This window comes from Rhipicephalus sanguineus, chromosome 3 (genome assembly GCF_013339695.2).
Source record: "Rhipicephalus sanguineus isolate Rsan-2018 chromosome 3, BIME_Rsan_1.4, whole genome shotgun sequence".
NCBI classification, from domain to species: Eukaryota; Metazoa; Arthropoda; class Arachnida; order Ixodida; family Ixodidae; genus Rhipicephalus; species Rhipicephalus sanguineus.
This window is the reverse complement of record NC_051178.1, coordinates 193,614,151-193,638,612: the sequence shown is the minus strand read 5'-3', so window position 1 is coordinate 193,638,612 and position 24,462 is coordinate 193,614,151. Positions and strand designations below refer to the sequence as shown.

General features: G+C 48.0%; 1 protein-coding gene across 2 annotated transcripts in view; it reads right to left on the bottom strand.

Annotated features, from left to right (window-relative positions):
* Positions 1 to 24,462, bottom strand: part of LOC119387961 (potassium voltage-gated channel subfamily H member 6) — a 282,090-nt gene that overhangs the window by 136,471 nt on the left and 121,157 nt on the right. For both annotated transcript variants that reach the window (XM_049413770.1, XM_037655551.2), the window contains exon 2: positions 1,284 to 1,514. In XM_049413770.1, the coding sequence (XP_049269727.1) occupies positions 1,284 to 1,514 (231 nt within the window). The remainder of the gene's footprint in view (positions 1 to 1,283; positions 1,515 to 24,462) is intronic.

The following is a 24,462-nucleotide window of genomic DNA, read 5'->3' as shown; positions in this document are numbered from 1 at the left end:
CTCGAGTAGTACATTATGAAATTAGAAGAAAACGGTAACAACAAACAATCCGCGAAATAAATTAAAAATTCGGGTTTTCTTTGGTACGCCTTCTCATTTGTGGTAGGTACGAAGCCACTCTCTCTGTCTCGCCTCTCTCTCTCTGACGCCTACGTGGAATGTGGCAAAGGGTGACATTAGTCTGATTCCTCCGGCTCCCTCGATTGACAAATAATCGACGGCACGGTAGGCCCACGCGTTTCATCAAGTGTCTCCTGGAAAAATATTTATATAACTCTCCACTCGAGAGCTAGCTTATGTGTGTGTCTTCGTTAGAAAACACGCACGCACGCACGCACGCACGCACGCACGCACGCACGCGCGCGCGCTCACACACACACACACACACACACACACACACACACACACACACACACACACACACACACACACACACACACACACACACACACACACACACACACACGCACGCACGCACGCACGCACAAAAGAGACATTGGAGCAGCACTCGTCGCTATAAGACATTTCTTTTCTGTTTGTGATTGGCAACGAGACATCGATGGTCACTGCGATTCGGAAAAGTTTTCTCTGGATTTCTGAGGCGAACCTTCGTCTTATATCGGAGGTATTCCATGCGAATATTCAAGTCGCATTCGTGGTGTGATTAAAGGCAAGGTTCGAGTGGGTTCGTTGCTTTCGTCTGCGTAACATTTTACGAACACCGAAATTAAGTATATCTAATACTACCCTGGAACCAAATACCGAGGAAGTGCCGGAACCTAGTCAGTTCTTTTATTTCATTAGCCCTAATGTTCGCGATTGGAAGAGAGAGAGAGAAAGCTATTGCAACCCCCCCTCCCCATCCCGCCCCCAGGAAAAAAGAAAAAGAGAAGACCCGTATCGTCGTCCTCGTCTTTTTCTGTCCGTGTCCGTCTAGCGGCAAATGTGCTTTCAAGGATACACCAACTAGACTGAGAAAAAGTTCTCCTCGATGCTATTAGATTAATTAACCCAGCATAGGGTTTGCAACCCTGTGCTGGGTTATGGGAGAGGGGACTAAGTATGAGAAGGAAAGAGAGAGAAACAGACCACATGCACACAATCACTATTGCCCACAGTGAAAGATGACACTCGTCGACTCTAAAGTCGTTCAATAAGGTTTGTTGTTCGTAACCACTGCAATAGCGTATTCGTTGCCGCGCTTTGTGACTGGTTATTAGTAGAGCCCCACGCAGACAGTGCGGTTAACAAGGAGACGCGCGCAAAAGAGAACGGTGACTCACCGTCTTTCCGGTAGTAGAGCAGTTCGGTCTGCCGCTCGACCATGTTGTCGAGGGCGTCCCGGAAGGCGGCCACGGCGTCCGGGTCGGTGAGTGGACCGTGCAGGAACTCGCACACGCACGAGCGCTGCATCAGCTCGGCCCGGGTGTAGCCCACCAGCTCGCAGAAGCCGTCGTTGCAGTAGATAATGGGCAGGGAGTCCACCAGAGCGTTGGCCACCAAGAAGCGACGGTCTGCGCGGCACACGAAAGCCAGGGCAACGTCAGTGCCACAAAACCACAACGTCGAATGACGCATCGTAAATACGGGATGCGCGAACAAGACGAGAATGCGCGGGAAGAAAGAGATGGCCCGAGTGCAACTGTTCTGTTCCTCGTCCTCGTGTTGCGCGCGTATCCAGCATGAATCATCTCCTACTAACCCAGGTGTCAGTTATCCTGTGCATTGTACTACTGCCTCTGATTGTATCAACTCAGAAAGTTCATGTTTCGGCATTCGCCAGACGCTCGCCCTTATATAAGAAGGCTGATTAAGCCCGTTGCTGCTCATGTTCCATTATTTGACGAGAGCAATTGGCCGGCTTCATCAATGCTTGACCATTGCTACTAACGCCTACGGAGCCACGTCGTGCGAACATTTAGTATTGCCGACGTCTCCCCGATGACTCTAAATGCAAATGTTCAGCCAGACAGGAATGGTGTCAGTGCCGGCCAAGAGCCTTCTTTTCGAAGACGTGAAATTGTGGCGAAGAGGAACTGTAGAGAAGAACAACAATTGCCCTTCTTTCTTTTTGTTTTCTTTCTTTTTTTCGAAGAGTTGAAAGAACACAGGTTACAGTCAGTTACTGAGAAACTCGAGATGTGCTCCAGCTTGGCAGTACGTTTAGATTGCTACGTGTAGCGTGGTACGTGTAGCGTACATACGTCTAGCATGCATGAATATGGTGGTTCATGTCACACGAGAGGCACTTCAACGCTCAATGGGAGGTCTTGCTCATCGTCTTCTTCACATCAGTAACGATGGCTCGCACTCAACGCAAGGGATCGGCCAAGAAATGGGTGGATTATTCGATTAGGCCGTATAGGTTAACATCGCTGTGTTGCTATAGTTAAATAACATATAAACTTGAATTGCAAGCGATCACTATTGAAATATTTATAGCCGGCAGAATTGACCAAGGCATTCTTTTAGACGCTATGAGAATTCCTCAATGGAGAAGCAGAAATCCCTGTGGCTGTATCCCGGAGTCGAGGCAACAAACGAAAGAACAACACCGTTAAATCTTGGCCCATGGAGCTTTCGAAGAGGTGACACTAGTGTTATTTTTCTCTAAAACATGAAATGACGACAGGATAGAAAGAAGTGGTGGATCGTTTCCTCGTGATTACAGAAAGCGCAGAGATGGGAGGCCACCAAAGCTCACCTGTGCGAGTAAAAATTAAGGGAGGAAACGCGGCAACGCGATTTCGTGATGGCGACTTCCATCGTCCTTGATTTGTAGAAGTCGCTGCGCTAAAGAAATAGAAGATGTTTATAATCCGCAGAAGCAGTCAGTGCTGGGTCCGACTGTCCTTTTCTCAATACAGGCGAGCGAAATCTAGCCGTCGTGATGTGTGCTCTTTGTTGGAGAACACGAATGATCGGCGCGTATATAGATCGACGTCTTTGAAAGTCGATCCACAGTTTTATTCAAAAGGTCGTTACGAAAGGCACTATGGTTTCTTATCGTCGTCGTCGTCGACGTCGATGTAAACTTATTTCTGAGGCGGCTGGTCCAAAAACCCCACTGGCCATGAAATGACCGAATTATAAACCACGCATTCGTATTAGGTGAGGGAAAGCCTAGAGGACGTCAATTGTTGTCCGCAACTGTAGTGTACTAATGGTGGCGTAAGTTGAAATAAATTGAAGAATTTCCCACCGACGGGAAGGGTGAGTTTTCGACCACTTCACTTCATTTCAATTTTACATCGCAATTACTACACTACAGTTAACGACGATAATTAGCATCCTCTATGCTTTCCCTGGCCTATTTGTCTGTTCGATTCACTTGCTTGTGTCTAACATATAAACGAACCCCTCGGAAAAAATTCCCCTTCTTTCGTTCACACGTTCGTATTGATATATAAGCGTTCGCAACGGGCAGAGACCATCCACAACAAAGCGGTCTGCCTTGGAGCGTCTTTTCAGTGCATGTTCCACCTGCTCCCGTCAGAGTAGGCCATACAAACGAGTAGACAGACAACCGGCGCTTCGTATGCGCAGCGAATTGCAATGAGCGCAAGGTCATTTCACCGTGTAGCTGAAAGCTGGCAAAACAAACATTGAGAAACACGTCTCGAGTGCTCAGACGCGAACGAATTTAAGCGCTACGTATGCAGAAAAATAACCAAATAGTCATTCACTCGTGAGACTGCCGACATCGATACGAGAACCCTTAAAAATTAACGACAGCCACTAGAGCGTTGTAAAGAAGATTTGCATAAATGGCGGCGGCGATTTAAGTTTCTTCCTCTCTTTTTTCTTCAAAGGTCACTCGGGCTGTTCAAGTGGGCAGACCACGAGGCAACTGAGCAATCGTCAGTTTTTTTCACCTCGGTCGCTCTTTTATAGGGGAGAAAGAAGCGCACAGGGAAATCGCGGAGGCGTTCTCAATCTCAGTTAAGCGCCGCAAATATCGCGTCGCGAACTTCCGTACAGCCGTGGTTTATGAATTCCTGCTCTTCCTAGAGCTTGGAGAGAAACGCTAACTCATAAAAAAGAGAGAGAGGAAGAGTGAGAGAGAGAGGGATGGAGGTCGATGGCCCCGGCATTAAACAATTGCTCGAGAAACGTACAGTGAACCTCCGCGGTTGCTGGTAACCAACGAAAACTGGAAGGGGCCATCCAAGCTTGGTGCAAGGAGCGCCGCAAAACAGACATTTCGCGTCCACGGGCGCCTATGTTTTTTTTTATTAGCGTGCACCATTCAATTCGCGCCACGTGTTTATTTCATCGCGAGTTCTTTGTTGACGCTGTGCTCGCTTCGTTATTGCGACAAGGACTGCGCGATTTCTCAAAAGTGGAGAGGGTTTACAGACGCCTGCGTGTTTCTCTGCAAATGAGTTCAAAAGGAGGGGAGGGAAGTAGAGGGGGAGGAAACTGGCAGAAGAAACACACGAAGAATAAGGCGACGGTAAGCTGTTTGTGCGGCCCTGTCATTCGGCGTCAGACGTCCAATTATGAAACGTTGTTTATGGAGACGAAGTTACTTAGAATAGCTGGCGTTTGTTGTCCTATTCTCTATCTCGCTCGCAGTGCTGGATTGGTATTGCCAAGAAGACATGACGTTTCTCTTCCTAAGGTCTCCGTGCCATTTTATGGCCGCCTCCGCGAGTGATTTGTCATGCCTCGGGATTGACCGAAAATTGATCCTTCGAAGTATTCGAGCGTAGGAGCCTTCAGATAATACGGGCCTCCGTTTATTTTGGTAAAGCCGAAATTCACGAAAGTTCACTACTTGTTTAAGCAACGTCATACCATATACGCTAGACAAAGATTATTTGTTATAGGAAACTATGTGAACTACGAGAGAAGGTAAGAAAAAGAAAAGCGGCGCATGTTGTAATCGATGGCGTTCACAAGAAGCTAGTTAGCAAGGCGGAGGCGTGAAGTCAAGGAAAGTGGAAAGTGGGTTATTCTATAAGAGTCCAGTAAGTGGACTGTCCATTTCAGCGCGCGCTGATTGGATAAAGCCTGAGAGCCTGCGGTGACGATTGGTGCCGGTCCTTTAGCTCTCACGTTCTATCCAATCAGCGCATGCGATGAAATGAACTGTCCACTTAGCGGACTCTTACAGATTAGCCTCTCTCCGTCTCTCACAATGGTCTCTCGCTCTCTCTCTCTCAGGCTATATGACAGCTTAATCTATCCAGCATTTTGTTGTTGTTATTTATAACATGCAGATAAGCGCTGCCTTTTATGTTCATTCACTTTGGTGCTTCGTCACCTTTTCGAGCATCAGTCGATATCTTCTTGAACGTGTCGTTGCAAGCTGCCGACGAACTCTACGCTCGCAAATAGCTTCCAGGGCCATACTTCTTACGTAATGCAGAAACTGAACTCCAGAGCGTAATACTCGTCGAGTGACGATCGTTGGAGTGGAGGTTACGTACAGCGGAAGGATCCGATATAAAAATGAAATGAGTTATCGTGCTAATCCGGCTTCCTTTTTCTGAGCCCCGTAACGCTTCGCGTAATATGCAGGTAGTGCAGTGTGCTCAGCCTCAAGCGCAGTCTCGGTCTCAACCCTTAAGCGCACACTAGAAAACGCCAGAGAATGCCTCGCAGCTTGCACTCTAGTGCCCGATTATAGTGAGTCGAAGTGTGATCACGGCGGAAACATCATCAATAGCTATGCGGACGACCGCAAATGTGGAAAAATGGTAATTTGACCTGAATTTGCATATCATCTTTCGACGACACCAGGATTGCAGCTTCCACCGTAACAACATTAAAAGAGGCGATGTATCAAGACAAAAAGAAGTATAAAAACACAGCGAGACGGCGGCTTGGGCTGGTTGGTATTACACGCTTGAGAAGCAAAACCTTTTCAGAAAGCAAAACGTTTGAAAAAGAAGGCAATAGGACTGAGCACACACTTGAGACCAAGTGTGAGCAACAAACATGGTTGTAAGTGTGCGCTCGATCCAATATCGTTCGTTTTCTTCAAGTGTTCTGCCCGCTCAAAAGCCTTTCCTTGTCAGTTATCTTAAATGACGCACGAACGCACGAACGCACACATGCACACACCACGCACACACACGCACTTATCGGAAATGACATACTACATCTTTATTCCGAAAGATCTATGAATAATGTTAGCAAGCTTTCCGAGCTTCGACTGACACACATTTCTCACTTGTAGATAGTAAAAAGAAAGAAAGTGGTTATAAATTCGTGGCGTCATATTCCGGAACGGACGCTTAAGATTCGGCACGAGGCTACAAAACTGCGGTGGTTTTCGCTTTTTCCTTTTTACTTCTATCGCAATCAGCCTATCAACGCGAAAACGTGCCTGGGATCCCTTGACTAATGCTAAGACGACCTAATGCGAAAGCTAGTAGGCATTCATGAAAGTGTGTTCGTTGGCATCACTTTCAAAGTCTTTTGTTGACATCACCAATTGATCTGCATGCTACGATAGCACGTTATAACGTATGTGGCAAATCTTGGAGCCCATTACGGAACGCATACACAACGCAAGTTCCTAGATTAATCCATCTTTAAATTCAAATATTTTACTCGCCGCGGTGGTCTGGTGGTTATGGCGCTCGACTGCTGGCCTGAAGGTCGCGGTATCGAATCCCGCCGCATTTAAATGGAGGCGAAGTGCTAGAGACCCCAGTACTTAGATTTAGGTGCACGTTAAAGAACATCAGATGGCCAAAATATCCGGTGCCCTCCTCTACGGCGTCCCTCATAATCATATCGTGGTTTTGGGACGTAAAACCTCATCAATTGTATAAATTCAGATATTTTTCTTGAAGACCTCCAGACGCTTCTTTTTTTTTTATCGCCTCGGATTAGCACTTAGCAAAGACGTAGTGAGCACGCCGCACGCTTTCGCAAGGAAAAATTGACCGCGCAGCTCGCACAGATCAAGCCACACGGTCACTTTAACCTTTTGTGGCATTCGCTCTGACGGAGCCGTATTCAAGGTCCACCGAACGTAGAAGCATGTAACGCTTTCGCCTTAATAAGAAGCATATTGTTTTGAAATAACACTTTATCGGTCTAATCTGTTTCAGCGTTTCTCCTCAGCCTCTCCTTAATGAAGACTGAGCGCTGGACAGCTAGACCGAGCGCAAGAGTCGGTCCAGCTGTCCAGCGCTGTCCAGCTGTCCTGACCGCAGAGCATGCAGCGCCAGACCACACCGGCGAGTCATCGTTCAATACGTGAAAGCGAACGCGCGCGAGAGTCATTGTGCGTGTAGGCCTCCGTGTTTCGCGGAAATGGAAAGAGACTTATGGCGGTCGATGAGCACTTTCGCGTCCACTTAGCCATCCGCCTGTGGTGGTTCGGCAGAGGGCACTCGGTGCAAACAGCGTGCTGCAATGCAATTTCCGTCCATTACCTGTTACCGGGCGCGCACGCTATGTTAGAACAGACCGAGAGCGTGCCAAATGGCGGTCTGATGAGAGAGAGCGAGAGGCAATTATGAGGATTCCAAGAGAGGCTTGCCTAGAGGCTTGTCCAACATCCTACTCTAAGTAGCTGTGGCGAAAAATGGGACTGTGCGCAGTTTGTTCGGTTGCATAGTTCTTTTTATGATATATGCGCCTAATGGCCTGAGGGCAGTGACTGGGGCAGGAACAAGTACAAGCTGTACAGATGAACTGGGCAAAGAAGGTTTTAGATTGGGCTAGTTGGTTGTTCAACCAACTAGCCCAATCTAGCCGGATCACAAACTAGTCAACCAACCAGCCAACCAGTTAGCCAAACCAGTTAGCCCGATCAGCATATAAGAGGAGCATCGCGGCCTATAATAGGCTGATAAATGCCACACAGCAAACTCGATACCACAACCGTAAATCAAAGCAAGTGACCAGACGGTATAGTTCCAAGCTGAATGGGGCGAAGTTAAGGAAAGTCCGTCTGTTCCCTTCGTTAGCATGCTAGATGAACCATTATGTGTGTGTTGTCCACGTGCGTATACACACGCAGGGGTGCAACAGCCGAAATAGGATTTGGAGCATTTTTGGAGCAGCAAAATGTTGGTTTTGGAGGACAAAAATCCGAATTTGGAGCAGGTTACGAAAAAAAGCCTGAATTTTTTAGCCCGAAATCCCAAATTTGGAGCAGTATAGCAAAGAAGGCATACTTTTAGAAAAGAAAACAAAAAAATGTAAAAACCATTCAACATCAGCTAATTCGTGCACAGTGCACGTGAACACTGCTATTTCAATAAAAGCAGTGTGTTGAGCCACCCCACAGTGCGAACAATGACTAAGTCCACATTAGCATTTGCAGGACCTGTGAAATAATTCGACAGGCACTGGAAATGCTAATGTGGACCTGCGAACCTGGCAACTTGGAAATTTGGGAGATTCGTAAAGCAGGAGCAAGTGGGAGTAGCGAAAAAAGAAAACTGACTTACGCTTTTGTCTATTGTTTCTCAAGGCCGCAGAAACGCCATACACGCAGCTCCAAATGATTGCCAATAATTTTTTAGACGTCAGCGATCATACTAGTACTCGTAATTACACGGCGCGTACACGAATGAGTAATTAAGGAACAAAATGTGCTGTGTCCCTGACAGCTAGCACTAAAAGCCCCTTCTAAATCTCAGTATGCTTTTTCGCAGGACACCAATGTACTGCGGCAAAAGTGGCTTAAAAAGCGTTCTGCATGCAATAAAACAAGCATCAAGAAATTTGAGAACTAGTGACCTTTTCTATTGCGATAGCAACTATATGGACACTCTCGACGAGTTTTTGCCGTCATCTCCCGTATAAAGTCCAAATTGATAACATATCCCTGTGCATAGTATGTTCTACCATGGGTAAAAGCGCGCGAGTGCGTGCGACGAACGCGGCTGAAGCAGATATCAAACGAACCAGCCCATCTCCGTCGCTCGGAAGGCACATGCGATAACACCACTCCGCTCGGGAAGCCTGCCATCGAAGCATAGAGAAAACGCCCCGTCCGTCTTGAACGAGCATTAAAAGGCGCGACAGGGGGGCAGGGGGGGGGGGGCTGTCGCTCGAGCAGCAACTTTGAACTTTGATTCTAAGGGCGCGGTCGCGATCGTTGGCGCGCGCGATATCTCGGCAGGCATCAGCGGACGGCTCGTATATCCTGCTACGTACTGCGCTCTCAATGCGAAGACACTGTGCAGAAAGAGCATCTTTCCCTGGAGCGGCCGTATTCTCTTACACCAACGTTTTGTAGAATTACGCGAGATGTATACAAAAGAGTTTGCTGCCAGCCTCACTTCGTATAGCACTATAATTTGTTGCTATCGCATTCATTGCTTCGTCCTTACGGTGAAACTGACTTTTTTCTTTTCTTTCGCGGGGGGGTTAGGGTTACGGTCTGCGCGTCTGTATTGGATGACGATGCCCACACTGCAGATGAATAACGCCGCCTCCATTTCTCGCTCAAGTTTGCGCAATTGAGAAAATTTTAAGCTGGTCGGGCATTTTGGCGCAGCGTGGCGCAATTTTAACAAATTTCACGGTTTTGGCTCAGCTTGGCGCAAAAATGAGGAATTGTATCAAATTGGCGCAATTGGCGCAGCTGTTGCATCCCTGCATACGTCACTAGCGTCCAATAATCCTCTGTTGGTTTCGCAATGAAATCAAAAAGCCAAAATCAATGCCAAGCCCGACTCTCATCGCTACAGTGAGCTGCTTTGAGACTGCAAATTCATAAATATGGAATTAAGTACGCGTTGCCCTACGCTGCGGTACTGTCTAATTGGTCTGTCTTTTTCAAATGCCCTCGCTTTTCTTAATGCAAGCTATTCGTTCGGCTCTGAACTCACCCACTCCGAGAGCAGCATTTTACGTCAACCTGACTTGCGTTAATGTTTTGTTTTCCCGGTAAAGAAAGCTCATGCCCGCTATGCGGAATTAGGCTATACTTGAGAAGCAGCACAGTATAAAGTATACCAGTGGATACCGGGCCATTGCGGTATCTACGGAAATGACCGTGCTGATGAAGCCGCCCGATCTGCCCATGATGCTCTCCATTGTGCAGCTATACCGCTGTCAAGAACGGACGCCGCAACAAGGCTTCGTTCACTTGCACGCGAACTGACACTGGCACAGTGGAACTCGACGGAATGTACAGACACCCGTCTTCACAATTTGGACCCAAATCTACAGCTCCGTCTTCCGTCGGTAATAACTAGATCTGAGGAGACGCTCCTGTTCCGCCTGTGGCTCGGGGTGGCCTTCACGAAGGCCTACTCATATCGAATTGGAATGGCCAGCAGCCCCACATGTGATAACTGCAGCTGCGAGGAGACAATCGCCCATCTTCTCTGTGAGTGTCCTCGCTGCAGTGCACCAAGAGAAGAACTTTCCAAAGTTTTGATAGACTTGACAATCGTCCACTGTCGGAGGAAAAGATCGTAGGACACTGGCCGAAACCGTCCTCGGCACGGAAAGCTTTGAAAGCGTTGTTGCGCTTTTTGCGCACAACTAGTCTCATAGACAGACTTTAAGCAGTGCCGTTTATCGTATTTTTGTTCTTTTTTTTTTCTTCTTCTTCTTTTTGTAACATCTCTTTTCTATTACCTTTCACTCCCCCTTCCCCTTTCCCCAGCACAGGGTAGCCAGTCGGTCTGAGAACTGGCTAACCTCCCTGTCTTTCCGTTTTTCTTCTCCTCCTCCTCCTCCTCTAGGCTATACTTAAACTTCGACTTTTCTGCGCATCCGCACTGCAAGTATACATTAGGGAGCCACTGAGGATTGTGCTGCAATACATGCACGTGCAAGTAAGTGTGTCGCATCGTTCTTCTGACGATCTTGCGAGAAGTGACTCCATGCATGGCTGAAACATTGATTTCAGCCAACTGTGTCACCATTCACCACACTCCAAGAAAAAAAAAAAGAGTATGCGTGCAGTCACGGCCACAACCCACGCCTCTCGGCTAACTTCTTCGACGTTGCGAAAAGGATACGCGTGCATTCTTTTCGACATTCATGTTTCGATCGTGCTGATCGAGCCTGCAACATGCGAGTGAAGTGAATTGCACACGGCTAGAGTCTCAGCATGGCTGTGACACAAGCGCTACTGAATGGGATGTTAAATGCTCGTGTTCCGTTGAAGACGTAACTCCGCGTTCCGGACTGCGCAAGTAATGACGATGGCGTATTACGTTTGCAAACCATCACCACGTTAAACGTGCGGTCCCGTGCAGCAGCGATGACGCTACTCGCTGGCGGCCTACTACTGCGGCAAATCCGTCAGGCAGGCTCGGTACGTACTACCTCGGTGTGCCGTTCAGCTCATACGTCAATTTTAGTTCATGCAGTTTTATGTAGCACGCACAGGATTTCGTAAAGCATCGTTATGCACGGTAACGGAGCTGAAATATAACCTTTCACATCGCAGCAAATAATTAAGTGGCGAGTACTTTGCACTTTCCATGGTTTGGGAAAGTATTTTAGTCTCATATCCAATTCAGCGCGGCTCATGACTTCATCTGGTGAAAGTGGCACGGGCCGTACGTCCGCACGTACTATCTGTTCCTATGCTAACAAACGGGTTGACCCTCCTCCTGGCGCCATCTTGAAAAGCACGGCGCGCCACCTATAGTTCGAGGGCATTATACGGCGGCTCTTTCATCACGGAAGCCAATCGAAACGCGCTTCAGGAGCGTCCAGTGACTCCTTCCGAAATGCGAACTCTTTTTCTCTGCCTGTACCTTCCAAAAGGGGTCAAAGGGACACCCGAAGAGAGTCACGGTTCCATGACCATCTTTTGACTTTTTTTTTCTTAGAGTGCACTGGCGCGTCCTTTGAGAAGCATCAGGCAGTTAGATGCATGTTTTGCAGCTAAACACTGCTACGTGCATAATTTACTGAATGCTCTCCCGAACAAAGCGTCTCTGCAAAACAGCAATACCTTGAAAGCAGAGCGAGTTGGCCTATATTCCTTTTGAGAAAATCGGTCCAAAAAACTACGGTCCTGAATAGGAAGAAGCGATAGCCATTTTGAAGCTTCATTCACTTCGGGACTTCGTGAATAGGTGACCTCAATGTCACTTTCGCGTTCCTGCAGTTTAGTCGCGTCGTCGAATCTATTATTACTATACTTTTAAAGCTGCAGACCGCCCCGAAGCAAGCATTAAAGGCGCCGCTTATGACGCGCTCGACTCCCATGGCATTTAAATAATGCGAGCTCTGTACCGCTACACTGATGCCGGTGCGTATAGTGCATTCAAAAGGAACTTCAGATACCTCATATGCTGTCCCCTCGCCGCTACACCTACAGGTCTGATTCAGCCTCTCGCCCCCTTCTGCATATATCTTGCAACCAACCGTGAGACCCCCATTCATTCCTTAATTCACCTCCCACTTCAAAGCCGAATAGCGGTGAAAAACGCTAGTCCTCGCGATGAATACATGGAATGGAAGCGTTTATGCGTCCCCGTTCAAAACTCGCCTACATCTCGGGTTCCACTGAGCCAGAGCTGTATCGTCCTTTCCTGAGCCTTTCCTCTTTGATAATGCCGACACGTATGGAGTAAAGTAAACGTTTAATAATAATATTAGAGAGTGCTTCGACGCGTATATCGCATTAGCCACGCGTCGTATCTATAAAGGACGGGGCATAGGAGACGGAGCGGGCCTTTATATAATAACCTCATCACACTCTGTTGTGCGGAAGCCGGAGAAAGAGAAACGAACAGCAGCTGCTCTCTTTGAGATGGAAATGTTCCTTTCAGCGCGAGGAGAACATTATGCGAAACGAGATACAATTGAAGGAAGTAGGAAGCGTTAACGAAACTCGCAATGCCGTCGGAAATTTCGGGACGGTTTCTTCGTCGCAAAGTATATTATAACAACGCCTTCGGGCCCCAAACGGGAAGTTGTCGATTTACGAAGAACCGTGAAGAAGAAAATCATCCGTGCGAAAGCGGCCGTTTGTTGAGCGCGAAGCAAATATGTTCACCTAAAACGACGCAGGAAACATTGATTACGTGTGTTACGTGAGTTGTTAGGAAAAAGCGTATACTGCAGTGTCAACATAAAACAGGCCATTCATACGTGCAGAGAGAGAGAGAGAGCGCTGTACGCGTAGCTATCACAATTATTTTACGCAAAGCGAAGTGCAATGTATGTCGCAGGCCCGTAGCCAGGAATTTTAGATGCGAAGCAGCTTTTGCGCTGGGCTTTGTCCGTAGTTCCATTGGCGACCGTCCGCTTTCTAAAACCTACCATAGCCATCTGTAACATATTTAGCGCGCGCTCGCGCCAAGGAGAAGTCTTCTTCGTCTTGTTCTTCGACCACCTTGATGATGAAACGTGCAGAGCACTTTAGAGGCCCGGGCTTCCGTATGCTGGCTAGCTTGGCGTAACGCAGACAAAACCACGTGTGCTGGAACGCGCTAGCGCGTTCGGGCCTGTGTAAGGGGCTGGGTAAGACGCTGTGGCCTCTCCCCCCTTACACTCTCTCAGCAATCACGTGATGGCGTCGGGGCACGAGGTTCAGCAGACACGCGATTAACCCGCGTGGCGCGCTTCAACAAGAGTTCGGGACGAGTAACAGCAACAGCAACTACCAGATCCATGGTGCGCTCCACATGCAAAGACGCGTTAAGGAACTTTAAGTCGACCCATGCGCTCCTTCGCATCCCCACATGGTTCCCTTTAGTGGGAGATGGTGAAATTTTTTTCTTAGGGTTAGGGGGGAAGGGCGGGGCACTGAGGGCCTTGACTATTTGAAGAAAGCACTTATTTTTTCAGTAATCAATTTCGGTAAAAATCGCAGGATGCAAATTCTGTGACCGTTTAAATACTATTTTACTAATAGCTTTATATTTTTAGTTTTGAGGTGAATCTTCCTAATATGTAATATGTATATACAGACGATTTAGGGGGGGAGGGGTGCTAGCCCCTGTCTACGCGCCTGGTATGTCGTATAGTGTGTATTTGCTTTCTGGCATTCTCGAAAAAAAAATGCAGTCCATAGCGCTTAAATATTAGCATAGAACTTTTAGTGGGTGATTCAGACTCATACAGTTTGAATCACAGTTGTCCACAGCGATCGAACGCGTGGGTGTGGACGCTGGCGCCGTCAGCAGCTGCTACCACTCGTTAGCTACAGGCTTGCGTTCATGCTTGAATTAAATCACAAGGACCAAACATGCCGTATGACTGTGTTTGATATCATTACGGCGTCGGTATCTGCATATTTTCGCAAAAAAGCGGCCTAACTATCCGCTCTAACAAGTGTGATTCAGACTGTAAACGCTAAAAACAAAAAGAAAGAAGATGCAGGCTGGAACGATGCGGAAAGATGCTGACTGATCGTGTGCTTGGATAAGGGGGTGAAACAATAAAAGATGATTCAGAGAGATTATGTCTTACGCTTTAAGAAGATTACTCGTTATATAAACTGAAATCAGGCACGACGAAGTGATTTGTGCGTGGGGTCACGTGTGGTGAGATATCGTATACAGAGGGCATAACTGTACTCATCTTGCAAAGTGTAAAACAATGAAGACAATTTTCTGTGTAGTAATGCTTTATCAAGACTTTGAACTGGGGTGCTATGCAGGATGGCCCGCGCTTCTCGGGCACACGAGTTTGCTCCGAGCTCGCATTACGGCGGTCATGACAGGAAGACAGTGCGGAGGACGCGATAGCAGCGTTGATAAAAAACGGCTACAAGAACGAGCATGGCGTCACATACGCATGGGCGGCATTTGCGGCGGTTTTCAAAGGAACGCCGCGTGCGAACGCGTCAGCGCCGCCACTCAGTCAACATTTTGACAGTGTAGCGACGTCAACGTGATTGTCGCGCTATCTTTTTGCCAACTGATCATCGCGCCTCCCATGGCGTGTTCGTGGGCGTTTGTCCTCTTTCGGAGAATTCTTTCGTTCCACCTGCAGCATAGAAATTTCCACTCGAAGGCAACAAGGGCGCATACACAGCACTCTGGTGCAGCTCGTTTCGCTTCTCTGGAATATTACACATAAATAAATGGACGGTTACTGCTATACTTACATTACACGTCTGAAGATTTTTTTGTAGTAACGAATCGGTAGTAACAATGTCTCCACAAACAAGTAAATAATATCATTTCTCGCCGCAAATCCAACGGGGGGCGCTTGCTTCGTGGCTGTCAGTAGTACATCGTGAGCGCGGTGAAGTTGAATGCGAGACAGCGTACGTAGCCAGGTGATGATATAGCCTTTAGTTTTTCGTGCGTATGTGCGTAGTCTGTGCGATTAAGCTGATTGATTAATCGTGCCACTCGCTGGCGTTGCGCCGTGAGCACTGCTCCTCCGCAAGAGCAAACGCGGTGGGCGGACCCAGTCTTCACCGCGGGCGTCTGTCAATCAAATTGATTGACGTGCGAACTCGGGCACAAACTCGTTGATTCTGAAAAGGCCCCAGTTCCACTCGGGACTGTCATAATGCCGGTGTGCCTGTCAAGTGTTTCATGCAGTGGACGCTACTCAGCAGCTTCTTTGCATATAAAATAATTTGGTCAGTTTGCACTACTTGTGCAAGGCTGGGGCCATCGGAGGAGTTTTTGGTCACCTAGCTTCATCCAGCTTATTACGTGGCTCGTGTACTCAGTATGCTTGGCCTGCTTCGGAGTAATGACCGTGTCAGTTCGGTCTCAATATTCGTGCTATTGATTAGCTAGGCCTTATATACATGTCAGTGAATAGTTAAGTCTTAATTCGTAATGTCTTAATTAACATGGCATTAATTAATCAGATTTCATTATTAAGGTCCTCATTAGCACGAATGTACTTAACATAATGGCAATTAGAGTGATCTTAATTACCACGTACTTGGCGAGGAAGTTCCTAATTAGCTTGGTTTGAATTAGCGTGTTCCTAGTTAGCGTCGTGTTAGTTGGCATGGCCCTAATTAGCTCGGTCTTATCTGCCATGACATTGAATAGTCCTTTCTTGATTGTTAATGTTTTAATTACCACGACATTAATAACTCAGGTTTAATTCGCAAGGTCCTGAATAGTACAGAGGTAATTAGCATAATCCTAATTAGCACTACAATAATTAACACGATATCGGTAAGGTCTTGATTATCTTTGTTTTATTTACACGCTCCTAATTAGCGTCGTGTTAATTAGCATGATCTAATTAGCCATTTCTTAGCTTTACACGGCTTCATTAGCATGGTCTTAGTAAGACGTGGCTTAATTAGCTCGGCCTTAGCACGATTTGGCTTAATCAGCTTCGTCATAGCATGTCCTGACTTAGCTAGGTATACCGCCCGGCCAATTAGCTAATCAGCCGGCCGCACCTGCTCGGGGAGCGAGCAGACGATTAATAAGAGGACGAAGAGGGCGCGCGCCGGCCGAGCAACGCGCTAGAATGTACAGGCCGACCATGGTGATTATACACGTGGCCTCGGCGATTAGCTCTAGCCGCGGTGTGGTAAGGCGCTCGGTCAGAACTAATCTCGGAGGCCACGGTGCTGACTATTCTAAAGGATACTTAGTGCAGACATTAAACGCTTGAAAATGGATTCAAACGGCCCGCGAACACATAAAAAAAAGTTAGTAGAACTTTCTGTCACTTTTCTTGCAAGGGTGCACTTCTGCACTGAGTGGAACGACAAACAAATGAAAGAAGGTGCCTCTAGTTTTACGACACCACCCAACCTTCTTGACCGCCCTTGACGTGACGCCGCGTTCCATCGTAACCAATGGAACGGAGCGCGCGCTCAGGGATGGATTTCACCTTCGCGTACTGTTAGCTCGTTCAAAAGGGGTTGTCGCCAGAGCTCGGAAGGATGCCGAGTTTCGCCAAACTCGGGCCATCCTGCATAGCACCCCTGGGCTAGTTGGTACATCGTCAATAGGGATAAAAAAACCAGCGCAAAACACGAAAAAAAAACAAGGAGATGCAAACGACGGGACAAGCTGGCACACATAAAAAAAAACAAGCGCCCTAGAAAGACTAATTTAGAAATGCGGATGGTTGCTCGCGCATGCGCAAGATTGTTGCCGGTGGCTATAATTTAGTCTTTCTAGTGGACATCTTTTTTTTTTTCAGTTTTAAGTTGTAAGCGCGAGCTTGTCCCTTCGTTTTCTTCTTGTTTTTTTTTTTTATTTTTTATCCGTATGCGCTGTCAATTTTTGCTCTCTCTCTCTCTCTCTCTCTTTACCTCTCTTCGCCCGGTCCACAAGCGGCGTGTCGACTACGGTCGACCCGTCGTAACCGATCCTCCATCTCGCTCTCGTCTCATCGGTAGGTCACACACTATAGGAACAGTTGGGGTGTCAAAGAGAAGCGACAGCTGTGACAGAACGCTGTCATAACAAGAGAGGCTTTCCATCGAATGGCAATCACGCCACAAGCTGCATGGGAGAGGATCAGTCCACAGCGGGTCTGATCAGAAATTGCTCGCTCGCGCGCGCGGACCCCCATAGAGATATTAAGTTTATCTTCTTCAAACTGTCCCATATAAAATACCCCGCAATTAATACCGCCCTACAGGGCAATCACGCAATGACGCCAGCCACGTGAACTGACAGCCCGCGCACCAGAATGAGGAAGGCGAGCAGCGGTTGTTACATACGTGACCTCGCTGCGCCAAATGAAACCCGAGCACACTCGTGCGGCATTTCGTTTTTCTTTTTAACTATGCTCTCGCTTTTTGACATGACTGCGGACGATGATAATATGGCGTTTTTCGGTGCAAGGTCCAGATATGGCCAACGTGTGCCAAGATTTCATTGCGGAAGACATTAGTTAAGGGAAATGCCTCTTATATGGGAGATGGCCGTAAATGTGCTAAGCCGAGACCGAGCGCTGGTAGGGCCGAAATTCTCCTAGCGACCGAAATACCGACCGAAATTTTCATAGCGTTAAAGCGGCTCCACCTTTTGGCGACGTCCTCACTCACTAGTACGCCGCCTTTACCCTGAGGCACAAAGTCAGGTAAGCGGAATATGTATTGCCAACACGTTGAGGTAATCAAAAGCAATAGACAAGCTGCGTCTTCGTTAACAACAGTACATGTCACAGTGCGGAAAGAAACGACTACGTTAGGCACTTATTCCACATTCGCACATCTTAACGGACAATATCTGCGAAGTAAGTTTGACAGCTTACGTGAAAGTTCACTCCGATAGACATCGCACACTTTTTTTTTTTTTGCCTTCACCGAATGTGAAGGGCAGCATAGCCGCATTTTATGACATCACACAGAACAGTTAGTCCGTAGGCCCTTTCTCTTAAAACTTAATGAATTCCGAGAAACTGAATGACGCAAGCGTATCCGCGTTTTTAACGCATGTTGAATGTTTGTAAAGTTTGTGCGTTCGTCCTCACCTTGCGCCCAGCTGGAAGACACAAGACGTGCTAGCGTAACGTGACGTTGGCGACGAGCCAGTGCCCGCTGTCTCCATCGAGGGAACAGCCAGGACGACATTGTTTTTTAGAGCGCCGCTAAACACTTCGAAACAAACACCTCACTGGACATTCCGCTGGAGTTCGCACGTAGAGAGCGGTGAATAAACAAGGCACTTGTTGCTTCCAACCCCCTTTTTGTATTGGTAAAACATGTTCGGGTAGACGCAGCGGCACCGCGAGCGTCATGTCCCTGTTTCACCACTAGGATAATGTTCAACGACGCATTTCACAACCTAATCATCCCAACGAACCAATATCTCAAGCTTTGTATTAGTTCCAATGTCGACCGACAAGCGGGGACTATTCCTTTTTTACAGAAAGTCGTTGAAGAAACACGGCCACCGCCATCATGTTCCTCGATGATCTTGCAGTGTCTTGGTTAATTTCGTTTTCGTCTGCGCGCGCACAGTCAAGAGCTCCACATTGCATCGCAATAGTTTGTGTAGTCGAAGCACTTGAAACATGTCGCACACGACACCTCCAAGGATTGAACGGAATATTTTCGAACGGTTACAGAGACATACACACGAAGTCGCAGGGTAAGTCATTAAAGCCGCAGGAAAGCGTGTACTGTACGCGGTATCCTTTCATTCGGGGGCGCCATTCTGAACCACTACGACCGGACCCGCGCTTCTGGCTTTCTTCCAGCTGCTCCTACTTCCAGTGTTTTGACACCGTGCTGCGCCGATGGGCTTTTCTGTCCACTGGTATTGCCCCAGCTCCTGGAAGAAGCACGGCAAACTCGCCTTCACGTAGCAAGAAAAGAAGCGTACGCGAGCGCCTTCTAACCAGACAATCCTTTGTCGTCCGGGTTGATGTCACCGAAGGCTCTGCGATTCACAAGTTCCCTCTCCACGCTGGTGTGGCTCGGTACGCTGGATCACCCCCGCTGTCATCCTCCTCACACGCGCTGCTTCTTCAGATGGATGACGATAATAGCAGAGCACATCCGACGACGGTACTCGTCTTCTTCGTCTGCCTCTCGGAACGCAGCAAGGACAATATCAAGAAGAAGTGGGAGACGTCCTGAACCGTGGCAGCAGATCGGAGCCCCGATAGCGCTTCGGCGTCTTTCGGTCCAGCGCGCAAGTGGCCAATAAGGAGGAACGACCGCGCCGATTTCGAAGGCACGCCGCGAATCCTCGTCTCTCCTGCTGCCGCCCATAGCCCGCAGCGCTCTTCGATGAGGACTGTCATGCTAGCTGCATCCGGCCGGGAGTTGGGAAGCTACGTTGTTTGTAGGTCGGCCGCTACGTTTGTTCCGATGCCAGACTACGCAGGTGTTGTTCGTCTGCCGTCCCGAACACTTCTGCCGCGGCCGCTTCAACGCTGCTTCTGGTGCCAGTGTTGCGTTGTACTCGCGGAGAGAGGAGGGGGGGGGGTGCTTTGGAAAAGAAAGCTGGTGAGCAGCTCCATCGGCGGCGGGTCCGGAAATAACTCGAGCCGAAGAATTAAGCGGCCGAACCATCATGCCGTCCCGCTGCCTCCGCCAGCAGCGGCAGTGGCGGAGAGAAGGGCCGCAGCGGCTATTTGCGCCGGCAGGAGTCGACCGTTCGGGCCGGTTGCAGGCCACTGGCCAGTGTGCGCGTTTACAAATGCCGGCCCGAACGGGCCGGCCGGCTCGCGCGCAAGCGGGGCTTCTTGAAACAACGTTGTATGTATGGCGGGCCGTGCTGGAGGAAACGCAGTAAAGCAGGCCTCCGCAGTGGTAGTGACCAGGCACAGGCGGCTGTGAGGGCTTCTGAGTCAACGATCGCGGCTCCTGCAACCGCCGCCACCACGCGCGAGGCTTGGGCCGCTTCTGCGAGCGTCTCGCAGACCGCGCACGCACTGTTTTCCTTCGTGTACTTTGCGGAGGGCGTCTGGCATTGTTTCCTCTTGCCCTTCCTCCCTCCTTGTTTCTCAGAAGAGAACACACCATGGTAACTCAGCGATAAACTGTTGCGCTACTAAGCTCGAGGACGCGGGTTCGACCACTAAGCTCGAGGACGCGGGTTCGACCACCAGAAGCAGTGGCCGCATTTCGACGTTGGTGAAATGCAAGAAGACCCGTGTACTTAGATTTAATGAGCCCCAGCTGCGGAAATTTAACACGAACTCCCCCACTACGGCGTGACTCACAATCATATTGTGGTTTTCACACGTAGAACTCAGGGCAATAATATTTAATGTATTTTCCCATGAGTAGTAAAATAAGTCTCTTACTACTCATGAACTGTGCCTCACTTGGGTATTGGTCAGCTCTTGTTGAGTTAGTAACTGTGCAGCATGCAATTCAAACGAGGACGGCCAGCTCAATGCGCTGGACATAAGGGGAATCTCGACTCTTCTATTTGCCTAAGTCATTAGGCATAACTTCCTGAGCGCTGGCATTTAGTTTCCTGGCTCTGAAAATACCTGAAACCACAGCGTGTACATAACGTCCACGTTCAAGCCGATGTTTTTTTTTTTTTTCTGACAATAACGGACCTGTGAAGGAGATCATCCGTGAAATGTCCGCTCAGACATTATGTGATTCCTCTGGAGGTACTTCTATACTTAAAAGACCACGGTTTACCGGTGCTCGTTTGGAACTCGGTAATCCTTATAAACTCATCTCCTAGGTGAGTTTCCAGATGCGTCTTACAAACAGGTCCCAGCAGATAAAGAAACGACAAAACACGTTTTCATGCGTTCATTCTTCGCTTCTACATGCATTAATTGCACTCTACATGTATTAATCGATGCAGCGTCATCCTACAACATTTATTTATTCACCTAATTTGCTATGTGTAAGTCTAATATTTTAGAATGTCGTCCTGAGAAGTCATCGCGGGTGACGGCGACGAAGGCATTGCTAAAGTTTTTGAAGACAACAGACTTGCATCGCCTGTTATAAACCAACAACAACATTTGAATGTCAGGAGAGTGAGTGAGTGAGTGAGTGAGTGAGTGAGTGAGTGAGTGAGTGAGTGAGTGAGTGAGTGAGTGAGTGAGTGAGTGAGTGAGTGAGTGAGTGAGTGAGTGAGTGAGTGAGTGAGTGAGTGAGTGTGCGTGTGTGCGTGCGTGCGTGTGCGTGCGTGTGTGCGTGCGTGCGTGCACGCGCTCCCCCTCTTTCTCCTCCTCTTCATCTTTCTGTCTACCTATAACGTTCAATCTTACTTATCCCTTTCCCCTGTGTAGGGTAGCATATCAGGTTTTCTAGAGTGGTTAATATCTCTGCCTTTCCTCAATCTCCTGTTCCTTCTTTGTCTTTAATATACGCAATAATTGGGATGTTGGCTTTGCGCAGAAACAAGCAAAACGTAACGCAAAATGTAAACTAAGAAAAAAAGAGATGTACCAGGGGCGTAGTCAGAATTTTTTTTGGGGGGGGGGTGGGGGTGGGGGGAGGCACCTCATTGATCTCAAGTGGGGGCCGGCCAGGCAGATGTGGTCGAGGCCACGGCAAAAAAAAAAAAAAAAGAGAAAATTCGTGGGGCGCACGGGTCCGGTGTGCCATCCCTTCGCTACGCCACTGGGATGTTCAGAGAAAGCGAAACACAAAAATTATGTGACATGCATGGAGACCAATTCTAGAAATTAAAAAAAAAATCTGTTTTGGTATCCTTGATTGGGGCAGAGGAGAGGAAGAGGTAGAAATATAAGCTTAAAAATAGTGAAACAGAGAGGGAAGACACATTTTCACAGTTGGCTACGATCACTTCGCAGTACGACAGCACAAAATCCCGTGTTTTTGTTTGGTTTTTTGTTATAAATGACAATTCATTATATTGTCGATTGTGCAGACCATTTGTCTTTGGAAACTGTACCTTTGAAAAAAAGGCGAAAGAAAAAGAATAACTTGTACAACAGCGTCTATATTTTCGCGAAAGAACACGGCTCAGTGACGTATGTGATAAGGCCAGTCGAATAAGGACACAATGGAGATCCCGCCAACCTAAAAATTATTTAGTCATTTGTGCTGCACGCACTCACTCACTCACTCACTCACTCACTCACTCACTCACTCACTCACTCACTCACTCACTCACTCACTCACTCACTCACTCACTCACTCACTCACTCACTCACTCACTCACTCACTCACTCACTCACTCACTCACTCACTCACTCACTCACTCACTCACTCGATGAATGAATAAATAAATAAATCAGTCGATCAATCAATATATCAATCACTCGCTTAACCATGCATGAAAACAAAGTGTCTATTTAACCACCGAAGCATCGTGGACTTGTGGACTTAGCGGACATTTACAAGCCCACGGCTGCGTGCCTTGGACCCTTATCTCCAACTACGTATCCCGTCCAGCCTATCACGACGTGACTCTGCCCTGCTGGTCCATCTGTGGCTTGGAGGGGCCTCCTCAAATGCCTATTTACTTATTATTGGAATAGCTGAGAGGCCGTCGTGTGAAGTCTGTGGGTGCAGCGAAGCAGTCGCGCACCTTCTCTGTGAGTGCACCCGCTTCAACCCTGAAAGAGCGGCTCTCTCAGCCGCACTAGGACAGCTGAACAACCGCCTTCTCACAGAGAATACGGTCCAAGGGCCCTGGCCTACACGGTCTTTAACACGAGCCTTTGTGAGGGCGTTGTTGCGGTTTCTTAGAGCAACCGGACTGAATGACAAACTGTGACTGTTTGCAAACAATGTCGCTGTGCAGTACTTAGACGGTGCTATAGTCATGACTGTTTTGTTTGTTTTGTCGCCTGCTGCCGTCACGAACTCCTCTCTTTTCATTCTTTTACATCCCCTTTCCCCTTCCCAAGTACAGGGTAGCAAACCGGAGGCTTCCTCTGGTTAATCTCCCTGTCCATTCTTTATCCTTCTCTCTCAGACCCCACATTACAATGGCGGACAGAATAGATCTATCTATCTATCTATCTATCTATCTATCTATCTATCTATCTATCTATCTATCTATCTATCTATCTATCTATCTATCTATCTATCTATCTATCTATCTATCTATCTATCTATCTATCTATCTATCTATCATCCTTCTTTTCTTCTTTCTTTCTTTCTTTATTTATTTATTTATTTATTTATTTATTTATTTATTTATGTTTATTCCACTCCGTTCATACCAACAAGTCTAGCCAGTCAAAGGACGCATCTCCGGACGTCAGTGCCTTTATGAGCCAAGCATGCAAATTCGATCGAATGAGCGCCAAATGAGTAGGGAAGGCGCCGCGCGCGCGTCACATCAGAACCGGCGCCACGGCTATCGTCGTCGCCCCCCCCCCCCCTCTTCAGGCGAGCACGCACGCGCCGGTCGAACCGTGGTGCGCGGCAGGTGGATAGCGCTTTTATGCGGGCCACGCAGCCCACCGGCGCCGTTGCTGCTGCTACAGCAGTGGGTCAATTATGCCGAGAGGCACCTGCATGCTGGGAGCAAGGGTACGCGAAGGAAGACGACATTAGGAAGAGGGAAAAAAGTCGATAACAAACACAGCGGCCGCCGCCGTCACGCCTCAAAGCAGAGAAGCGGTACCACGGGAAGGAACAATGTTTCGCCTGCGCCATCGCGACAGTTACGCGCGTTACCTAGGCTGCACGATAACGAAAGACATTGCCACGACGTAGAGAGGCGCAGCGCGGAAAAAAAAATAAACTAAACAAGCGGTGGTTACAAAAAGACGCAAACAAGCAGATTGCGGCTTCGCTCGAAAAGAACAAGCTCTCTTGAATGCGAGGAAGGAATGAGGGAAATATAGTGAGCTGATTTATATCAGCGTGTTTCTTTAAAGTAGATTTCAATATTATTATCAGTCAGTTTCGTAACCGTGAATCGTTCTTTCTGTTTTTTTCTTCTCTACGTTGTCAGACAGCCTCGTTCCTTTAGCGACATCTGGAACTATGCAACTGTAGAGGGATCCAGAGTTGCAGAAAAAGAGAAGGAAAGCAAGAAATATTTTTTCACCGGCTCCGGATAGGACAAACTCGAAAGGAATAATGCGTTCCTACGGAAACGATGGCGTCAAATACTTATATTTTCGAGCACGCTGCAACAGGCGTTGTTGCCTCTCCTCCACCTCCGTACTTTTTATTGCGATAGCAATTATATGGACAGTCTCGGC